The 24024-nt window shown below is 36.7% G+C and overlaps 1 protein-coding gene across 2 annotated transcripts; it reads right to left on the reverse strand.

The window, feature by feature from the left end:
* Positions 1 to 595: 595 nt before the first annotated feature.
* FAM76B (family with sequence similarity 76 member B) lies at positions 596 to 23955 on the reverse strand. Of its 2 annotated transcripts, none has more exons than XM_079789247.1 (10): positions 23644 to 23955; positions 22724 to 22788; positions 21643 to 21697; positions 20388 to 20543; positions 17299 to 17498; positions 13335 to 13382; positions 13062 to 13142; positions 12269 to 12401; positions 9225 to 9326; positions 596 to 3173 (listed from the first exon to the last, which is right to left on the reverse strand). In XM_079789247.1, exons 1-10 carry the CDS (start codon positions 23728 to 23730, stop codon positions 3084 to 3086), a joined length of 1017 nt encoding a protein of 338 aa, XP_079645373.1. In that variant the 5' UTR covers positions 23731 to 23955; the 3' UTR covers positions 596 to 3083. The 2 variants fall into 2 exon arrangements, with proteins under 2 accessions (XP_079645373.1, XP_079645372.1); XM_079789246.1 differs by having other exon boundaries at positions 12269 to 12404; positions 23644 to 23954.
* Between the last annotated feature and the right edge of the window lie 69 nt (positions 23956 to 24024).

Genomic DNA, 24024 nt, shown 5'->3' on the forward strand with positions numbered 1-24024 from the left:
ATATATATATATATATATATGCCTAAGCGACCATTATGGCCTGTCGACCAAACGACCAGTTGCTGTGACTTGCACTGACCACCAGGGGGCAGACGCTCAATGCAGGAGCTGCCCCCTGGTGGTCAGTGCGCTCCCACAGCCAACCTCTGCAGCTGGTCAACCTCCTGTGGTCCCTCCCCCCAGCTGGCTGGCCCCAATAGCCCACCAGGCCGAGGGACCCCACCCGTGGGCGAATTCATGCACCAGGCCTCTAGTGTCTTCATAAGAGGGAGCTGAGGGAGACACTACAACCAAAGAGAGGAGACCATATGATAATGGAGGCAGAGACTTAAAGATACTAAACTTTTAGCTGTTAAGATGGAGGAAGGGGCAAAGAGCCACAGAATGCAAGAAATGCAGCCCAAGAAGCTGGAAAAGCCAAGGAATAGTATTCTCCACTAGAGTTTCCTGAAGAAAACAGTGCTGTCAATACCCTGACTTTAGCCAGTGAAACTGATTTTGGATTTCTGGCCTCCAAAACCATAAGAGAATCTTTGCTGTTTTAAGCCACTAGGTTTGTGGTAATTGGTTACAGCAGCAATGGGAAACTAATACAAAGCTTTTGAGAAGTTTTATTGTGAAATATTAGATTTAGAAAAAGGTACAAAATGTCAACAGTCGGATGTGTACAAGTACAGTATTTCAAGTCTATACATGTGAACAGCTTAACAGGTTCACTTCAGAATGCATATTTAGACCAATACAATCTAAAAAGGACTGTAATATTCACAGGCTATTAATACATAAATAGCTTGAGCCAAAACCAAAATGATCCACACTGGTAAATGCTAATAGCTGAAAAAACAGACTAAAAAGCACAATACAGCACACCATAGTATCTCCTTACAGGTCCACATTTAAAGAATATCAGCTCATTATGTCAATACACTATAGATCCGGGACTGGGACTCAATTGCTAATACAATTGAAATAATTTTAATTGATAAAATAAAGTCATGGGATAAAGAGAGGGCATTTAATCAGTGCTAAATACTGTGAAACCCCTAAAAGATTTTAGCAAAGTTTAATTATTTAGATTGATTTTCAATTTTCATGTTACCTAAAAAAGTGGGAAGGGGCACCTTTCCATTGCAGCAGCTCCAAAAAAGGTGTAAAACTACTACACATCTTGTTTTAAAACCATAATAACCACGGTGGATTGTCAAATGACTATAACCAGAATATAAAACATTAAAATCTGTGATAAGAAGGCAGTATCTAGCATTGTTCAAAGTACTGAAATTTATGAAGAACATTACATGAGGATCTCATAAAAATAAACTGCTTTAGTTCTTCCAAGTCTTACAGATTCAGTCTTTTGCTATCACTTGAAAATTACCCTAGATTATGTTTTCAAATTTGGCAAGGAATTGTTTTATATTACTTTATAATGAATAAGCATAGGAATAATCTACTGAAACATGAGTCATATTACAAACAATTACAATTATCTTTGTTCTGAGAAAAGATGACCTTTGATGAGATTCATAATCATTGCTTGCTTAAAAACAAAACTTTCCAAAATTGACAAATTTAATAGTTTCCTTCGAACAAATTTACCCTGCTCATAAATTCCTAAGAGAAAGAACTCTTCCACTCTATCCAATATATCTAGCAATGCCTGATGCTTTAAAATTTAACTACAAGTCTGAACTGGCATATATTAAGTAGGCCATCAATTCCATTACAGGCTGAAAACCGATGGATCAGAATATAATTAGTCAATAACTTCCCATAATCTATCCCACCCTATCTTAACCTTTTATAGATAATTTTAAAGACTCTTATATAATTTTCTTATAAATAGTACCTGAATCTTAAACAAGATTCCAATTTATTCAAAGATAGTCACAGATTGATTTAAAAGTTATTTAATTTTTTCCAGATTTGCTTTAAACTTACAAATTAAGTATGGTGTACATAAATATTAACTTAGATAACCACATGTTATGAGGAAAGCAGATATATGGACCACTGCAGAAAAATTATAAATTTTTTATAAAAAAAAATAAAACAACACATGTAACTTATAAAATATGAACATGAAGCCATATCACATAAAAATAAAATTACTCTATCAGAAGTGATTTAAAATTAAATCTTTGGGGAAGTATTTTGACTAATTCAATGAATTCAATGACCAACAACTTCCCGTATTACACAGAAACAAACCACAAAATCATCTAAAGTTTATATGCATTATCAGTTCTTAATGCAACCTCAAACATTTTACTAGCAAGTTTGATTTCCTTTTGAAATAGGCTTCTGTACATATGCATTTATATACAAACATTTATTAAACATGATTTTAAAACAACTATGTACAAAAGATCAACATTCCTATAAATAAAAACATTAGGTGGCAAAAAGGCACTTGTAAGTAAAAATCCACAGTTTATACAAAACAAAACACTTTTAACCTTGGGTACTGTACAATAAACATTAATTCCTATACCAATAATGAAAATACTAGTATACTAACTAATGTTAATTATGTAAATTTAAAAACATATTTACATATTCTCTGAAGTTCATTTAATAAAAGCACCATGATTCTTCTCTCCTAAATTAATGTTGATGCAAAGTGAAAACACAATCACCAAAAAAACCAGTGTTCACCATTTTCCTTGTTTAAAAGCTTTTGTATTTCTAAATTGAAAACTGTTTATTTGAAATTAGCATGGTGTAAAACAAAAAAACAAAACAAAAACCCTGCTGCTATGATTTCTTAAAAACATATCTACTCTATTATTGCATGTTACATTTTATAAAAAGCACTACTCATGCACTCCTTTACAACTGTTTAATACTATTGCTGGCAAAAAAGTTCCTGGATATCAAATAATAAAAAGTTACTTCAAACCAGTTGAAGTTTTATTTGGATGTTTTACAACTTAAAAATGCTTTTCAGTTACAAAAGTGAATAGGAAATATGCCAATTCATTTGATGTGCAAAAATATTTCTTCACTACACAGAATTTAAGCGCTTTACTGAAATTTTTTCAAATTTACATATTCAGCAGAAACATTAAATCAAAACTTTCTCAAGGGGATGTTAGTATACTTCCACTTTTGTCAAACTTTTTACCCTTTGACAATGCAGCAACCTGTTTGAGTAGTTCTCTGTTTTTGGCCTGTGGGAGACAAAAACATTTAAAAGATTTAAGATTAACAATATTTAAAATATTAAGACATGCTGAAGACTACTACTTAATTAATGCTGTTTTTTTCATTTATAGAATAAGATTTCATTGAAACACTAACAATTAAATAAGAGTATACTTAGATTCATCTCTGTAACTATGGCTATGTAGATGGAAAATTATAGATTGGTTTGTAAATGTCAATATTAATATAATTGTTGATTAAGGATATAACCATTTACAAAAAACAGGCAACTTAAAGTGAATCTGCTTAAAAGAGAGTCAACATTTTATTTTATTATTATTTTTTATAATTATATTTTTATTGACTTCAGAGAGGAAGGGAGAGAGAGAAACATCAATGATGAGAGAGAATTATTGATCAGCTGCCTCCTATACGCCCCCTACTGGGGATCAAGCCAGCAACCTGGGCATGTGCCCTGACTGGGCATTGAACCTTGACCTCCTAGTTCATAGGTCGATGCTCAACCACTGAGCCTCACTGGCCAGGGTGAGAGTAAACATTTTGAATAGGAAAAAAAAGTTTGCCTCTTAATCCTAAAAACATGAAGGGAAAAGTTTTATTTTATGATGAATAAGATCAAATGACTCAAGTGATGATCTGTGGAAGGACTATTTCCCTAGCAACTATACAAAGCCATTTATTTGATGTTCACCAATTAACAGAACAAGCTTAAGAAGTCCTTTTTGCAAAATGTTGACTTTATTACTTTGCCACAAAGACTCTTAGCTTAATGATATTCAATTCTTAAAAAAATACCCATCAGAACCACCCTTCCTTATCTTATTTTTGTTCTGTTAATTGCCAAACATTTTGTGCTGGCTTTGATATAATTTGAGCAGTTATATCATCATTTTTAGTTTCATGAAAGGCTGAAGTTTTTCTCAAAGATTCAGAATTTCACATTGTCATCTATCTGAACTGAATTTGCATTTCATTCAAATGTTGCATCCCCCACTGACAAAGACACTATCCTTGAGCCAATGTGCTGTGACATATTTTGACTGTCTCCCTATGTAATCTCCTGACTATGGACATGTAAATAATAAGGACGCTCCATATATACAAGTACGTTAATGATCAGATACTTTTGGAGCTTTTGAGCCAAAATGGGGAGAGTGCCGACAATAGTTTGAAATCTGAGCACTGTCCTAAAATTTTAAAAGATATCCTCTAGTTATATTTCCAAATCATTTTCCTTCACAAGTCTCAAGAGTTCTTATTATTTAGGTAGATTCCATTTTAACCTCAGTGCTTCATCTTCTACTCTAACTTTAACCTTTCTATGGCAACATAACACCCTGCCTTCTCTGCATACCATCTTAAAAGCAGTTTCATGAAACAGAAACCTTTGCAGGCTTTGTGCTTTCACTCCCCAACTCTTTTCCAATCAAACTCTCCCTAATTAAATACCTATGACCTCCAAAATGCAAATATTCTTAGAGCAATCTTATATTTGTAAGTCAAAAGTTTTTTTCATGTTCGACTCCATAACAGCATTTCTCTGTTCTTGGTTGTTTAATATTTAAGGTGGTAATTAAGAATTTCAATTTCAAATTTAGAAAACCATCAAGAATTTAAAAGGGCCCTGACTGGTTTGGCTCAGTGGATAGAGCGTTGGCCTGTGGACTGAAGGGTCCCAGATTCGATTCCAGTCAAGGGCATGTACCTTGGTTGCGGGCACATCCCCAATAGGGGATGTGCAGGAGGCAGCTGATCGATATTTCTCTCTCATCGATGTTTCTAACTCTCTATCCCTCTCCCTTCCTCTCTGTAAAAAATTAATAGAATATATTAAAAAAACAAAAGAATTTAAAAGGATTTTTATTTTTCCTTAAAACTAAACAATTTGAGAAATTCAGAGGACAAATCATTAAGAATGCCTGACAGTTAGTGATCAGAATCAACTGCTTATTACTCAGCTGACCAGTCCTAGTCAAATGTAGTAGGTTTTAATTGTTTTCTTCCTTTCTTTTTTTAAATCAAATTTTTGAGGTGACATCTATAATAATAAAAGGGTAATATGCTAATTAGACTGGACAACCTTCTGGACAAAGCCGGGGCTGTGAGGGCCGAGGCAGAGGCAGCTGCCACGGCGGTGGGGTCCGAGCCCCTGGCACAAATTTTGTGCATCGGGCCTCTAGTTGGTTAATAAAATTATTATATAGGTTCCAGGTGTATAATTACAATTCTATTATACATCATCAGAAAACTGCATTGTGTGTTCACCACCCAAAGTCAAATCTCCTTCCAACACCATATATTTGACCTCTTTTACCCCTTTACTACCTCTCCCCCATCCCCTTCCCTCTGGTAACCATATTGTTATCTGTGTCTATAAGTTGTTGTTTGTCTTGTCTATTCATTTGTTGATTCCAGTTTTATATCTCATATATGAGTAAAATCATATGGGTCTTGACTTCTTCTGTCTGACTTATTTATTTCCTTAGCATGATATTTTCAAGAGTGATCCATGCTGTTGCAAATGGCAGTATTATTTGTTAGCTACAGATTTAATTAAGAAACAAATTTTAAAATATAAATTTATGAAGAGCATGAAAAAGGATATGTCTGCAAATTTGCTTCAAAGAGATCTCCATCAGATCTATTATATTTATATAAAAGCATAGCAAATTATTAAAAAGTTAATCTTCAATTTTTTTCTTCTCAATCAAGAAACAAAAAAATGAGTTTATAATTTTCATATTCTAAGTATGAAATACCAGAACTCAAATATTTGGTAATGATAGCAATGTTTCCTTTTAATTCTATAGCAGTTAATTTTCAATATATATTATTTCAGTCTCCTAATCATGTCACTAATAAATTCAGTTGCCAATAAATTAAAAAAATGCCTTTAAGAAAAATAAACAGTACATCAGTTATTAAATGGAGACAAGCCCCAAACTGTCTATTCTAATATAGGTACAAAAATATATTTTATAATGCAACATTTAAATATAAACATTCAAAATTTATATACTAATATTACTTCTTTATTATGCAACCTCAAAAATGCATTACATGGTTTTAAAACTCTTAAGCAAGTTAAGTTACAAATGTTTAGAAATGCTGGCCTAAAGGAAAGGTTATCTGGATTAGGAAGCACACATATCCTGCTTTGAATTCTGGCTCTGCTACTTATCTGCTATGTAATCCGGAGTCTATTTTTTCACATGTAAACAGAAACTTCATCCCCCATAACAGGAGTTGAAAGAACTAAATCCTATATAATAAAAGCCTAATATGCTAAGTGTCCAGTCGACTGTTCAACCAATCAAAGTGTAATATGCTAACGATATGCTAAGGGCACTCAACCGCTTGCTATGATGTGCACTGACCATCAGGGGGCAAAAAAACCGACTGGTCGACCAGTCGCTATGACGTGCACTGATCACCAGGGGGCAGATGCTCCGACCTGTAGGTTAGCTTGCTGCTGGGGTCTGGCTGATCAGGACTGAGCGAGAAGGATCGGACATGCCCTGGAGCTCTCCCGCGGTCCCTCTCCAGACCCGATCGTGCACTGGTAGGGTCCCTCGGCCTGGCCTGCACCCTCTTGCAATCCAGGACCCCTCAGGGGATGTCGGAGAGCCAGCTTCGGCCCAATCTCACAGGCCAGGCTGAGGGACACTACTGGTGCACTAATTCGTGCACTGGGCCTCTAGTAAATATATAAAACACTTAGCCAAACCCAGTACCTCCTACATAGTAGGCACTCAAATGTTAGTACCCTATTCTCTTTTATCAACTCATCTCCTAAATGAGTGGCAGCTGTTTTGTTATTCTTGATATTTCAGATAATTTAGGGCCGTGGTTGGCAAACTGCGGCTCGCGAGCCACATGTGGCTCTTTGGCCCCTTGAGTGTGGCTCTTCCACAAAATACCATGGCCTGGGCGAGTCTATTTTGAAGAAGTGGCGTTAGAAGAAGTTTAAGTTTAAAAAATGTGGCTCTCAAAAAAAATTTCAATCGTTGTACTGTTGATATTTGGCTCTGTTGACTAATGAGTTTGCCGACCACTAATTTAGGGTGTTTGTGGGTGTGTTTTTTTGGTATTTTGTGCAATTTTTTCTTGTTATGCTCAATGCTTTTTTCCCATTTGATAATTAAAAATATTTTGAGAGCTATTAGAACAAGGTAAATTTCCTGCTCAGGGGTTCAGTTTCTTATCAAAAAAAGATAAGACAAACAGTTAACTGTATTTACTCACCTACTAGTACATGGTTGCTAAAGGGAATGGGATTAAAAGAGGGTATTTAGCTGTAATAGAATGTCTCCAGATATGGGAAAGTGGTCTGATTACAAGGATGAAACAGAAAATCTAAGTAACATGAGATGGTAAGAAAACTACAGAACAGGAGAAAGTACAGTCAAATCAAAGTCAAAAGATATAGGTTTCTATGTCACTTCAGACTAATTATGTGAACACAGTTTCATACCACATAACAAAGTTATCTTAAGGAGCAAAAAATGATAGACTATGTAAACTCACATTGAAAATGTCATATTTCTATATAAATATTAGTCACTATTCTCCCATATGAAAACTTAGCTATTGATCAAGAGGTAGGCTTACGATGCCAATCAGGCTAAAAGGACAAAGATAGTAAATATAATAAATACTGTAAATACACTAAAAAAATCAAACAATAAATTGCTCTTTTGAACAGTAGTACTAAGTTTTATCATATTTAAGTACTGCTCACAGTTTTTCTGTTACTTCATTCTGGATTAACTCCAGAGTTTTGGTTATACCACACTAAATCAGATCAGAGATCATCATACAGAAGATTTTGTTCCCAGGTAATCATTCAACATTAATAACTGAGAAAAATAAGAGTGTCATAAAACTAATACTTGCTGGTGATGATAAACAATAATGTATAAGAAACCTAATATATGGGCAATCTCTCAGGACAGAGGGAAAAGGGGCAGTTCCATAAATCATCACACATTCAAAAAATTACCTGAATGCCTATTATATGCCAGGTTCCATGCAAGATCTCTCTTCAAAATTCTTTGTAATAGTACAAAGAATAAGAGTTAAGAGTAGACAGAGATAAGAGTAGACAACTTGTACTTCAAATTTCAACACGTTTTCCTAAATCTAATTCTGATCTTACACAATTTAAGCTATTTATGAAGAATACAAAGCCAAAAGATAGAAATCCCAAATATTCTTTGGTGTTGCATTGTTTAAAACAAAAAATAGGGCAAAATCCTTACTCCCCAAACTGCACTCTCCCATCAAGAGTCTAAAGCTGTGTGCTGGCATGTGCTATGCTTTTAAAACTTCTGAAAACCCTGTTACCCAAAGATTAATTCTACAATGAAAGACCATAAACCAATAGGATATGTAATTAATTTAATGTGGTCTAATTTCTAAATTTATGAAACCTAGATGAGAAAAAGCTTGGATGCTCTCCATTGCAGTGCGCCAGACATCAGATACTACCTTCTTTGTATCTCTGGTGGCCCTTGACTTCATCATTCAGTTGTTCGCTATATAAAAATCCTACTGAGTATATACAGTATACTTGTCAGTATTTTGAGATTGACCTAGTGCCTTACATCACTGCAAACAATGTAAAGTTCTTCCACTTGAGGACCCTGAAAATTAGTTTTCTACACCCATCTCCCTTCCCATTATGTGGGAGGAAATAGGAAGAATAATTGCACAATGTACTAAAGACCTTGTTTTCACATATTCAATATTTAATGTTTTGCTTTACAATGATCATTGTAATGACATCCTCCTCTAAAAATTTCATTTGACGTTTAGGCAGAAGTTTTCAAAATTAATATTGAATCCCCTATTGAGTGATTTCTTTTAATGAGAGTAGGATTAAGCAATAACTTTTAATTGGAGTAGGATTAGAACTATTGGGAAGTCTAAATCAAAGCTGAAAATGCACCAAATATGCATAAAATAGGGATACCAATACCTGTCAAAGGCAATGAATACTATTAACCAAGTTTAGCTTTCCTTGTCTAATAGTTTACATAAATAATGTCACTTACCTGAAGTTGTTCCACAGTTTCTTTGTGAGCTTTTTCCATACTGTTCATTTTTGTTCTCAAGTTTGACTCTTGGTACTGAAAGTCTGCCTTTAATTCAGTTAACTAATAAAAACAAAAAACAAAAAACACCATATATATGTATATGTGTGTGAGATCATTTTAAATATTCTTTACAATAAACTCACAATTCATTATAAAAATGGAAGATGTTAACAGTGGTTTCCTGAGTTTTATAACTTACCTATAATTTGTTTTGTGAAATGATAAATTCTGTCTACTTTAGTATAATTTTAATGTTAAGGTAATATTAAACCATCACTAAAACTTTTGAGAAGTTGTCTTTTTGTTTCTATTAAGGGCTTCAGCCCAGCTATTGCGGCTCAGGGGTTGAGGGTGGATCCAGGAACCAAGAGGTCACTGGTTTGATTCCCGGTCAGAGCACATGCCTAGGTTGTAGGCTGGATCCCCCACCCCAGTAGGGGGCGTGCAGGAGGCAGCTAGTCAATGTTGTTTCTCTCTCATCAATATTTCTATTCCTCTATCCCTCTCCCTTCCTCTCTCCCTCTGAAAACAACCAACCAAACAAACAAAAAACAACTGTATTAAATAAATAAAGGGCTTCACTGGACAGTTTGGCAACTGGTATGCCAACAGGAAAGCTTAAAGACTAATACCTTGAAAATGCTTCAGTTAAAATGTACTTTATGTTATATGTATACAAAATAAACAAAACTGGTTTCAGGTTAAAATAATTTCTCAATAATTAAGAAAACAGTTTCACACAGAAAAAAGTTTCACACAGGGCAAGTATAAAAAGAAATGATCTTATGAACCAAAAGCTAGCTAGCTATATTGCTTTCATTTGAAAACATATGACGGAATTATATACTCAATTCCAACTAAAATTTGAGGTAAATAATGGAGAACAAAGCACAGGAAATACAAATAATAAGAAAGGAAAAGGGGTCCCTTTAAAATTTGGGCTAAACTAGACAAATATAAGAAAAACGCAAAGAAGGCAATGTCAATTTTTCATATATATCAATGACACAAAAATAGAAAATCTCATGACTTTAAACTAAAAAATAAGTTGGAATTATGTAATTCTACTATGAGAACCATGCATAAGAAAGCTCCTGGTTAGTTTTACATGATTTTTATTATGTAAGCTTTTAAGGTTTGGAGGGTGGTTTTTTGTTTTGTTTTTTTGGTAATTATCTAATAGCTAGTAAACTGAAAGATGTACAACAGCCAAAAGAAAGTCATGATGTCTTACATTTTTATTTTCTGAATAAAAGCCAATGCTTTTGTCAATTAAAGAATAACTGAATTCTCCCTTTTTTACAGTACAAAGGAATTCCTGTTCTGAAATGCCAATTCACATCAGATCAGCTAAATTATTCTCATTATTCCATGAGTTGCCTCCAGATTATGAATTTCTGAAATATAAGGACCGTTTCTTATTTATTCATCTTTGTATCCTAATGATCTATATGTGGCTGGCTCTAGAAATCACTAAATAAAGTGAAATAAATTCAAGAAAATAGCTTGGTTGTCTTAGATTTACATTTATAAGAAAAACTGCAAATATGTAACTACTTTAGACTTACAATTAATTACTTTCCTTACATCACTGCTAATTCCCATACCCATTAGTGTTTTTTAAGAAAAAAGGAACATTAACTAAACAAAAGCAGAAAACTCAATGTATGCACTAATATAGAATAATTATGCGAGGAAAAGGAAAAGTAGCTAAAAAAAAGTCAAAATTCCACAATTCATTACTACTTGGTTTTGGAATCATTATTATAGTAAACTTACCATTTTATTTAACCTTTATCTAGGTTAATACAGATATACCCATCTTAGTGCAATAGAAATGTCTCTAAGATTTTGAGCATGAAACAAATTTCCATAAAAGCCCACTAATATAAAAAACCTGCAATTAATAAAAAAATGACCCTAAAAAATAAGACACTTACAACTATCCTATTTTTCTTATGTCAATCCTAAATTTCCTATACTGAATTTGCTTAAAATAAAGTACAAATGTATTGAAATAAATTTAGATCTACTAAACCATCAAGGTGTGGGAAAATGTAACATAAAAGTTGTTGAATGCCAGAGGTAAAAGGTAGCTCAGACTGAAGCACTACTATAGATAACTTAGAAACAGGTAATTCATGTACATATTTATAATCAAATTATAATTTTAAAATTAACGTTTGTAATATTTTCCTACTGCATAAAATATCTGAAATAGAATAAACTAATCTAAGGACAATAAAACAAGTACAAATGTAGGTTCTACCCTCAAAGATGACGAAGAGTCTCTATTGAGTCTTAGGAGTTGTAGTAAGTACTTTACATGTTCATTTAATAGTAACAACCATCCCAGGAGATGGCATTAACACTCTCATTTTTAAAATGAAAAAATTGAGATCCAAAGAGGTGAAAACATTCTGCTCAAGTTCACCCAGACAGCGTCAGAACTTTTCACTTAATGGGCAACATATTTTGATATTTTTTTTGATCTAACTGATAAAGTCCCATGAATACTTACTTCCTGCAAAATGATTTTAGACATGTAATGCTAATCACTGACTAAAGCACAGGAAATTCCCACAAATTTACTTTCACCAGTTATTTGATCTCGACTGAAATAAATACGATTGGATTATCAACAATTATATTCAATTGCTTTCTTAAATCATAAGAATTCACATAATATACCATTTATATCTCATTTTCAAATTAATACTTTAGACCTATTTTAAATTACAGGCTTACTGAAAACTAATGTTCAGAAATTATTATAATTCTAATTAGCTCTCTACTGACTATTAGACCAAAAATTCTGAAAGACTATTTTACCTATCTTCACTAATGGCTTAGGTTCCAATTTGGGCTTTTGTTATGTGTCCTACAAGAATCATGTATAACTAACATTACCAGATTATTAAAGAAAGTCTAATAAAATTCACATTTATCAAGCAAGAGTCAAAATGTAAGTCTTACCAGGCTTCAGTGAACCATGTTCTTACCTTTTTATCTTTTTCTAAAATGGTCTGGTCTCTCTGCTGTAAGAGACGTTTAAGTGACATCACTTCTTCTTTCAGTTGACTTATAAGGACAAAATTGTCTGTTCCCCCACTATCTGCTGACTGATTTATAGAGCTACTAAAAAGAAAGAAGTAAACCAGAATTAAATGAAGTAGAAGGAAAATAAGCAAGTGTTCAAATTGCATAAATTAGACAATTCCACAAACATCCTTAAGGCTAATGCAAAAAAATATGTACCTGACAGAAATGGATGCAACTGGCAAATTACCTTACTAATGGCACACATTACATACACCTGCAGAAATATAATTCAGTATTAGCTTTTAGGGGGTCAATACTTCTAGTGTAAAGCAATAGGCAGCCAATTTGTACAGTAACATCAGCAAACTTTTGGCTAATGAACTAAAACAAAGTCACGCTCATAATACTTTACATCTAAAAACATTTTCCAAGCAGGCCAATTTAAAATATCACAATTAGATTTGTGTTTCATTGAAGAATTATTAAGATAAAAAGAATGTTCTCTATTCAGATTTGTTTTCCTATTTTCAAAACCCAAATTTATTTCCCAAATAGAACAACATAGTTCAGTGCCACTTTCTTATTGCCAAAATTAAGTTAAAATTTTTTAACTGATTATGTCTATTCCTCTGGATGACTCAAAGAAGTCAATGTAGAAGATACATGTTTCTGATCTTTCACCTAGTAGTAACTGGCAATCAACTATAACTGTTCAACTAAGTTGGATTTTCGCTAAAAGGAATTCATTTTTACCTATCTCCATTAGATGGCTTAGATTCCAATTTGGGCTTTTTCTTTGGAGTTTCATTCTGAATTGCTGCAGAGGATTTATGGCTGAAACCAAACATTAATAAGAATAATTAGAGGAAAAAGGGCTGAGGCACCAAATGATAAGTTATTCTTCTTCCCCTAAAATATTACCAAACATCATTGATTTTTAAAAAAGCCTAAGTAACAAGGTTAATGGGATATCACATTAAAAAAATACTTTTCAAAATACTTCAGAAAATATGTTAACATATTTACCTCTGTTTCCACAGTCCCTGCTCTTGTTCTGGACTCAGATTGCTGATTCTGAAAAATATATAAATGGCATCTAATAACAACATTTATTTAATACATCTACATTTAATAACATTCTTCCCAATGAATTTACATGATATATGTTTATTATAATCTCTTGTTCAGACAAATGCATATTCAATTAAGCAAATATATATAGAATAAATCACATTCTAATAAGATGCATTCTAATCAGATGACTGCTAGTCATCTTAAGTTCTTCAAAAAAGGTACAAAGATAGGGACTGAATTTTATTTTAATGAGGACCTCCAAATTCAATTTACTATCATACTAAGGGTGTGAGGATATGACCATGAAACACCACAAAAGGGATTTATAATGATAAACTCTGAGAATCATCATACTTAGACTGCCCTTACTATTTCAGATAGATTTCTACCTTTAGAGTCAGGGTTTCCTAATAATCCTACATGAAGAGTCTTCCTTTGGAGTAACTCAAGTTGCTCAAAATAGTGTGTCAAGTTGAACCAGGAAATACCTTAATTTCTTTGTTTCCTTCCTACTTTTTCTAAGAACTCTCTCCAAAGTCTCTAGATCTTTCTTTAATCAGTACTCTGAAGAAGTCATCCTGAAATATTGGGAAATTTCATAGTAACAACTGATTTAACTTTTACTTATAATTAGTATTATACCACTTCTCTTTCATTATGCCATAATATCAATATAACCCCTTCATAATGCACTATGAATCCTACAAACTTCCCCCCTGTACTTGCACATTAGCCAATTCTTCATTAATCCTTAGTTTAATGACTCAACATGTATAGAGCATCCACTACATATATATTTATACAATATAAGAGATGTAGAAGACCTGGGTTGTGTGGCCTTTTGCAAGGTACTTAAAATTCCTTAGTTGCCTCATCTACAAAATAGATACAATACATCTGACGATTAATGAGTTATTTATGTATGTATAAATTTATACATATATATATGCATGTTTGTGTATAAATTTTTCTATTGTTTTAGTCCAGAAGTATTTTTAAGCAAAAGTAAAAAACAAATCATGTTCTTAAAAATCACTTTGAAGTAAATATCAAGTTGAGGAATTAATTTCCTAATCTATATACTTGAGTTTTTCCTTACATGTGGTAATGTATGGCAACCCTAAGAAATTCAGTTGCCATTTTATTTTAAAAATTTTCATTATTAGCAGTAGCAAACCATAAAATTACGTGTGAATTAATGGCACTATCCAGATTTCAAAGTGAGAACAATCATCCTAATATATAAAGAGCCAGGGTCCGTCACGACCTAAACGTCTGGATGACCGAATACCAGGCTAGGGGTCCCAGCCCGCGCAGCGGGCGTCAGTCCTGGGTCCCGGCCGCCCGCCCGCCCGCAGTGCAGCGGCAGGAGGGAGCTGTGGGAAAGGAGCCATGCTGCCATTGGACTGGCCTCTTGGTCCCTTCCCCTGCCCACAGGCTCGGCTCGCAGGCCTGGGGAACCAGAGCCATGCTGCAATGGGACTGGACCCTACCTGAGGGGTCCCGGATTGTGAGAGCGTGCAGGCTGGGCTGAGAGGCTCCCCACCCCTGAGTGCATGAATTTTCGTGCACCGGGCCTCTAGTATTAATAACTAGCAGCCCGTTTGCACGAAGATTCGTGCAATAGACCTTCATTCACCTGGCTGCCTGCACCAGTTTTCTGCTGGCACTGGGGACCCAGGCCTTGGCTGTGGCCACCGCCTTCTGCCTTCTTTCAGGGTCGGGGCTTGGCCCCGGGCAGCAGCCTTGGGCTCTGCTGCACCCCAGCGTCCCTGCTAAGGATCGTAGGAGTCAACCCCCTGGTCATTGCCTGTGATCCGTGCAGGCTCCCCGCTGGTGCCCAAGGCCGGGAAAGCCTCCGCCTGAGGCTTTCCCGGCCTTGGGCTCGGCCGCACCCCAATGTCCCTGCTACGGATCTTAGGAGCCGACCCCCTGGTCGTTGCCTGCGATCCGTGCAGGCTCCCCGCTGGTGCCCAAGGCCGGGAAAGCCTCCACCTGAGGCTTTCCCGGCCTTGGGCTCCGTCGCACCCCAACGTCCCTGCCACGGTTTCCTGGTGGGCGTGGCTTGTGGGTGTAGCAAAGGTACAGTCAATTTGCATATTACTCTATTATTAAGTAGGATGATTAAACTGAAATAGAATTCTCATCCTCACTTTCTGAGGTACGCCATTTCTGGATCCAGATTGACCAAATTTCTTCCCTTCCCCTCTTCCATCACTGTATTTCACAAGATGTATGCTCCTCATAATTTTTCTAATCTACTGAACTTAAGATAGGACTCCACAAACTGGTTAGTTACATGTCAAAGGTCTATATCCATCAAATACAAAACAGTACTTGCATTTCTTAAGTAATCAAAAGGAAAAAAAGTCAATCCCATCCTCTTTCCCTTTATTTTTGAAATCTGTGATTTTTAAAAGATTAAGTTCCGATCATAGAATTTTATCTTATAAACATACTCTGAGTGTGTCCTTTCACATCACACTAAGACCAATTTATCTGTAAAGGACAAAGGAAAGGGACACTTCAGCTGAGTCTTAGGAGTAGGTGTGCCGGATACCATTTGTCATATTTTTTATTAAAGCAAGAAACAGAAACAGGAAAGATTTATGTTCCTTTGCTCCTTGGGGTATTCTGATATACAGACCACAAGATTTCTTCAAAATAGCCAAATTAAAAGTCACCATTCGGTCCAGCACTGTTACATTCAGAAAGCACAACACAGTAAGTAAGGAAAGTGGAAAAAATTGCTCCTGAAATAAACACCATCATTGCCTCAATAATACCCCATAATCTAATATGTACTTGCCTTGATTTAAAATCAAATTTTAATTAGAACCATGTTATATTTTCAATATATCACTAATTGTGTTCCTAACTAATTCATGTTTCCTGTAAATAAAATTTAAGTTTTGCCTATCTAGAACTTTAAAGACTCATAGAGAAATTTGGGGGGAAAACAGTGAACTCTTCTGAAAATCTGTATATGATGTTCCTGTGTTCTCCATTTAAATATGTGTTCGTGTTTCAATATTCTTGATTTTTCCCTGATAAGTAAAACCACACTTAAATATCTTTATATCACACACATTAAGTGTTAAGATATTACTACTATATAACTACACCCCCCACTTTAAAAATCAAGGAATTCTTTATATTTGAATAGAGTTCCTATGTATTTTTTAAAAATACAGCAAAGCACCACCAGTTAAAAAAATTACTTCTCACACTTAGAGAACTTTCAAGATTACAAATGTTTCTATCATGGTTACAAATGGTAGTATTACAATCAGTTCTCAATAATACTGAATTTACATTTCCTAGTCACTGATTTAACTGTTTTTAACTAAAACAAATTAATGACAACAAAGGTAAATATAATTTTTACAAGTAAAGTCCTAACAAATATTTAAAGAAAAAAAAGAAGAAAAAATAAAGAAAAAGAAAATTGCCCTGGCCAGGTGGTTCAGTTAGTTGGAATGTGGTCACATACACCAAAAAGATTTCGGGTTCCATCCCCAATCAGGGCATGTACAAGAGGCAACCGATCAATGTTCCTCTCTCACATGGATTCTATCTCTTTTTTCCCTTCCTCCTTCCTCCCTCCCTTCCTTTCTCTCTAAAAATCTTTGGGTGAGAATTAAAAAAAGAAAATCGAGGCTTTTTTTTTTAAATCATCACGTGCAATCATCACTTGTATTTTGACTCCATAAAATTTCCTAAATGTCCTATTTTTATTATAATGGTAAATAGCTAAACACAGTCCATGTGTATAAATTAAATACATTGAGTAAAGTGGGGAAACAACTAGAGACACTCAAGAAGGTTACCATGTACAATGGAAATCAGCACATAGCTAGTATTTGGCATTAAATGCCTGGGAGGATTTTAGAAAACATGATTTCAAAGTACTTACTTGTGATGGCTACTGCTGTGACGATGGTGATGGTGATGATGGTGATGATGATGTTTTGAATGATGCTGGTCTTTCTCCGTAAGAGATGAAGATGATGAATTTGAATGGGAAGATCCCAGGCTCTTCCTTTGTTCTTTTGTCTTCTGTAAAACTCTTTTGTATGATAAAGTACAGAGCCAGCATAATAACTTTCCATCAACCTTTTTTAAAGAAAAGATTTGTGTTAGATTAAGTGCACGTATTAACTGGCCATAGGTGAAACCAAGTAATATAAAGTGCTAAACTTTTAGCTGTATTTACCTCCATCTCTCTCTCTTCTCTCTCACTTTTACACACACACACACACACACAAACACACACAGTCACACAGTGTTAGACTTTTCTGAAACTTGGGGAAATGCTTGTTTGGAGTCATAAAGTTGGTCATAAAGGATGATATCTAGACTTCTGTTAGTTCTGAGATATTGTTTACTTTGGAGAGAGAAACTTGTTTTCTTATTACTTTGAAAATTGACGATATATTTCAAAGAAATATTACCAAAACACTAACTTTAACACTTAAATCACTGTGTAATTACTAAAATAACAAAGTCTTTTCCCCTACAGCAAAAACTATTAATTTATAGAAAAAGGAGAACTTGAATAACATGTACAGTGATTCTCATTATTTACAGATTTCACGTTTATAAATTCATCACCGACTTGCTGAAATTTAGACATAACCCTAAAGTCAACTTGCAGCACTTTCGTGACCATCTATGCACATGCACATGCACGCAGCAGCCATTTGTGTAGCTGGATGGCAAACTTTCCCAGCTCAGGCTGAGCAAGGCTGTTGCCTTCTTTTAGCTCTCATACTGTAAACAAGTGTCCTTCTCATGGTCTAGCAGTGCCATGTTTTTTTGCATTTTGGGCTTTTTATTAGTAATTTCACTGATGAAAATGGTTCCCAGGTGTAGTGACGTGATGTGTTCCTAAGCACAAGGCTGTGAAGTATCTTATGCAGAAAATCCATGTGTTAGATAAGCTTCATTCAGGCATAGTTTTAATGCTGTTTGTTATGAGCTCAATTTAATCAATCAACAAAATAAAGGTATCTTTAAATAGAAATATATACAAAATAAAACAAGATTATGTGCTGATCGCCACGTTGTGACTAGAGGCAGAAACCTATTCCTTTACTTATCCTTAGGAGCAATGGTTCAGTATTCACTAATTCAAAGTTTGCAGCAACTTTATAGAATACCAGAGGCCTGGTGCATGGCTTCATGCACCGGTGGGGTGCCTGGCCTGCACCCTCTCGCAATCGGGACCCCTTGGGGGATGTCAGATAGCCGGTTTCGGCCCGATCCCTGCAGGCCAGTCCGAGGAACCCCACCGGTACACGAATCCATGCACTGGACCTTTAGTGTGCATATAAGATCTTTGGTTAATCTCTTCTTGCCCTCCCCGCTTAGATTCATCAGTCTGTCCTATGTTTCCATGCCTGTGCGTTGAGCGTCTGCTCCCTGGTGGTCATTGTGCGTCATAGCTACCAGCCAGTTGCTTAGGCTTTTATATATATACTAGAGGCCTGGTGCACGAAATTCGTGCACGGGGGTGGGGGGGTGGCAGGGGGAGGGAATTCCCTCAGCCCAGCCTCTGCACCCTCTCCAATCAGGGACCCCTTGGGGGATGTCCGACTGCCGGTTTAGGCCCAATCCTGGGGATTGGGCCTAAACCGGCAGTCGGACATCCCTCTCACAATCCTGGACCGCTGGCTCCTAATTGCTCACCTGCCTGCCGCCTGGTCACCCTTAACTGGACCTCCTGCTGGCCTGATCGCCCCTCACTGCCTCTGCGTGCTGGCCTGGTTGCCCTTAACTGTCCCCTGCTGCTGGCCAGGTCGCACCAAACTGCCCCCTCCCTGCCTGCCTGGTCGCTCCTAACTGCCCCCCAACCCGCCGGCCTAGTCGCTTCTTACTGTTCCCCCCTGCCGGCCTGGTTGCCCCCCAACTGCCCCCCTGGTCGCCCCTAACTGCCCCCCACCGTGCTGGCCTGGTCGCCCCCAACTGCACCCCCTGCTGACCTGGTTGCCCCCAAGTGCCCCCCTTGCTAGCCTGGTCACCCCCAACTGCCCCCCCCCCACCAGCCTGGTCGCCCTTCATGGCCCCCCCCAGTGGCCTGGCCGCCCAACGCAGCCTGCTGTTCAGTCATTTGGTCGTCCCTCACTAATCCCCCTGCCGGCCTGGTCGTAGGCAGCCATCTTGTGAGGGTGTGAGGGTTAATTTGCATATTACCTCTTTATTATATAGGATATAACTAGTATGAAAAAAGAGAATCAATTGTACATGTCAAGGGGGAAGAAAAGAGACTTCTTTCCAAAATTATTAAGACTAAAACTATAAAAATAAATTAAGTTTCTAGCTTCTATTTATTCACCCAAAAAGTGCTAGAGGAACATTTCTTATAACTAAGGTACATATATTGCTGTGGGAGCAGCTAGGGGAGCTCCTTGGGCAGTCACTTTTCAAGTCAACTGAAACTGATGGACCAACAGGCCTGTGTGAATGCTGATCAGCAGAAGAATGCCACATGTATACACACACTTTTTAAGTCACTATAGGTAGAGAAAAAGAATGATTTAAAATATGAGCCCCAAATCAAAGGCACAAGACTAACTTTGAATTACACATGTTAATGTGCCATCAGGTAGTTTTCCATACCAGTAACTTCAAATAACCAGCAAAAGGATAAGTAGCTGTAAGGATGTAAAAGCAGTAATTCTCCAAAACCAATGTTTAGATAACCAAGTAGTACAGAACAGCCATCACAGACTACTTTTTAAAGTACAGTAATTTCAACTGATCAACATCTATCTACATATGATGCAAAAAGGAGAGGATGCATTGTTCCTACACTTCCATGTAACTACCTGCTTTCAGGGACCCAACGAATACATCAACTTTCACTAGGGCAGTGGTCGGCAAATCGCAGCTCACGAGCCGCAGTTTGCCGACTACTGCACTAGTGTATTAGTTATAATGACTTCCATTTGTTTGGTATTTTATTTAATTTCTAGAATATGTCATAACATAAATAAAACATACCTTTCTTCTTCCTTCCTCCTTCCGATCAAAAGCACATTGTTGTTTGCACTGTTCACAGGTCTGAGGTGGTCCATATTTCTTTTCTGAATTTGTGCAACGCTGACATTTCGTACCAATAAATGCTGCAATTATGTTACAGTACTGGCAAGGCTTAGGCTGAAAAACAGATACATATTTTTCTTAACTGAGACATTTAAAAATGTTAAAAATTTGCTGCACAAAATATAACCAATGCACAATTTCTGGAATTAAGAAAAATAATAGGTAAAAAAAAAATTTTTTGTTAAATACAGCAAGTCCTCAGTTAACATCAATGATGTGACTTTAAGTGAAATAATGTATATGAAAACCATATGGTAAAATGTCATATTCAATGACATTCATAATGTTTAAGATGTTTCTATTAATTTAATGAAATTTATTTCTAGATACAAAACTTTTTGTTACTCTACTGAATAGTTAAAAAACACCATGAGAAACATTTATAATTTGCAATGTATGTTATATAATACACAAACTACAGGGGTAAAAGGTCTTAAAGAATGAAAATAGAAGTACAAACAGATAGAAAATTTTCATGTATCCAATATTTAGGGAATAAACTTCTACTAATTTAGTATCTTGGTTACGTTAATCACTATACCATTTATTCAAAAAACATTTATACAGGTACAGATGACACAAGGAATGTACACTATAGGTGAATTTTCAACTTTAAAAAATTGGCATACACATACCTTGATTTTCTTTTGATATTCAAAAAACAATTAAGGATTTTGTAGAACCTTAAGGCCTACACTTTGACTAATCATGGCTGTAATAGATCAACAATGACTATAATATGCATGTACTAGAATAATGTCATGGCTTTTGTTAATAAATGCCTGAATTGTGCTGCTACATAAACATTGTTGAAGGTTCTGAAGGGAAAAAACCATGAATATGCAAACTTTATTGGTAAGTAGGTTCTCCATAACCAGGAGTTTATTTTTTTTGAATCTTTAATGAATAAATTATATTTGAATGTTTAATAACTTTCACCCTGTATTTCAATATATATAAAACATGCACATATGACTGTTTTTAGATATTGTCATCTTCCCCACAGAATGTCTACAGAAAATTTATATCCTGAAATATTTTGACATGTTGAAATATTTAAGAACTACATATATATTTTAAAAGGTCCATCTTTGTGTAAAACATTAATTGACCAGTGACAGTAACATGAAATGAAAATATATAACATACTTACCGTGCCAAACTGCTTCACATTTTGAGCACACTTCTTACAAATTGTATTAGTTTTGCTGAAAAGGAAATTGTAGGTGATCAAATTTATGTAGCTTTCTGAGATAACAGGTATGATGTTGAATTAAAACAGATAAAGAGCACAACTTGCTTTAGTACCTAAAACTCACTCTAATAAAAACTAACAATTTTAAAAATATACAAACATAAGAATCTTTTTAGGGTTATCTATTATTCAAATTTACTCCTCTTCCATTACCTGAAGACAGTGATTGGTGTGCTGCAAGAATTTTTAAAAAATGCGATACCTGACTACTTAGCCAGAGGCATTGACCTCTTTTCCCTTAGATTGACAAATAAAAAAATAACAGCCAACACAAGAATAACAGTCCAGTGTAAATGAATCAAAATAAAACTTTTTTTGTCGGATAGCCAAAAATTATCTTTTTTGGTGTGCCGTAGATTCTAATAATTAGAATTTTAATAATTAGTTTACATGTGCCATGAGATGAAAAAGGTTGAAAATCAATGACTTAAGATAAATGTTTTATATATATTTTCTTTGTGCATTTTTGGTATCTTGTTGCAAAACCTTCACACATGCCACTATTTATGCTGAGCATTTTAAGTCAGTGCCTACCTAACCTTCCACTGGGCCTTCACACCAATTTAAGAAGAAATTACTGTTCTTCTCCTAGGTTACTTACTCTCTTATGTGTACTCTAATTTTCTAACAAGAACCATCCTATTAAAAAGTACTAGATTTCACTCTTGGAAGATAGTTGGTAACACTATAGACCTTCCCTCAGGTCCATGTCAGCACTAGTATTGCCATTTTTTTAGCTTAATAGTACATGCTTATATTTGAATATTTTGTTAGCAAGGCTATACATTTTCCATACAATAATTTATTTCCTCGCGTTCAAACGTCTAAACAATAACCATTAATTTTTTGTCAACATTCTCTCTTCCACATTTAAGAAGCTAAACCATTTTTAAAAAACACTTTAATATAAATATGGAGTTACAACCCCCAAGTATTCCTTAGAGACAATAGCTTTATCAAAAAGTGTTGTTATACAAACCTCTCTTGTTGAAATTCTGATCTGCAGTAAGTACATTTTACAATAGGATGCGCAATCCGACATTCCTGTAATAAGACAGTGAATTAATCAGTATCTATCTCAAAGTCCCAAGTTTCACTTTTCTGGTTTAAAATGATTATCTAACCTAGTCAATGTCTAAAACATTAATAAGATTTACTCCCCAACTTAGACAATTGGGCGATTCATCACACCAGTGGTGTAACTCCTTAGGGAAGTCATAGGTGTCTTTGTCTTTATTAGATGGGGGGGGGGGGGTATGCTACTGATAAATTAAGAAAGCTGTCAGGGCCAACTTCAAGCGTTGCTTCAATGTGAAACTACTTATTATTTTGCACCGTTGCTCACAGACAGCATCCCGGCTTTAATGGGATGGGAGGAGCTCCAAATCATAGAGCATTCTGTTCGCAAGCTAGTCGCTTCGCTTTCCTGGACTGGGAAGAAGGATGCCATCAGCTTTGCTGCTTCAGGTTCCTAGCAAGAAAGTGCAAAAACCGTCCCCGGCCTCCCGGTGGAAGGAGAGGACAAACCAGGCAAAGGAGGGGGGAGGGGGGAATAAAAAAGCAAAACCAAAAACGAGATGAAAACATCTCCACCCCAGGGTCTCTGCGGCACAGACAGGTGGCTGTCTCGGTCAGCCCCACCCCTGAGACCCCTGAATGTTGTTGGGGCCCGGACGCCTGCGGGGCCGCCTGGAAGAGGGCAGGATCGTCTTCCTCCCAGGGGCCTTTCTCAGCTGGTGCCCAGGTCATCCGCTAAATGGGTCCCCGGGCGAGGGGGCGAGGGCTCCAAAGCCCCAAGGCGCCGGCAGAGAGAGCGGGGCTGCAGTTCAGTGGGCACCCAGCTCCCTCGGGCTACGGCCGAGGGAAACCCCGCCCGCCCGCCGCCCGGCGCCCACGGACCTTGCAGAGCTGCTGGCCCTGGGAGAGCTCCTCGAAGGGATAGCGCTGGGTACACTTGGTGCAGGCGTACAGGGCCGAGGCCGCCATCCTGCTCCTCGGTCTCCTCCACCGCCGCCCGCTCCGAGGCGGGGCCCTACGGGGAAGTCGGCCGCTGCCGCCGCCCGGGACGCGGGCTCCTCCTCCGCCCCCTCCCCCTACCTTAAGCCCACCAGGGCCTCGCCCGGGGAGCCCGAGCCCCTGTGGACGCCGCCGTCTCCCTCCGCCTCCACTTCCGCCCCAGCCCACCCAGTGACGCCGTCCCAGTCGCTCCCGCTCAGGCCCCGCTAAGCGGCGGAGGGAGACGAAGCGGGTGGCTGGCTGCAGTTTAGCTGCGCGGCAGAG

The sequence above is a fragment of the Cnephaeus nilssonii genome (assembly GCF_951640355.1).
Source record: "Cnephaeus nilssonii genome assembly, chromosome: 13".
Lineage (NCBI taxonomy): Eukaryota > Metazoa > Chordata > Mammalia > Chiroptera > Vespertilionidae > Cnephaeus > Cnephaeus nilssonii.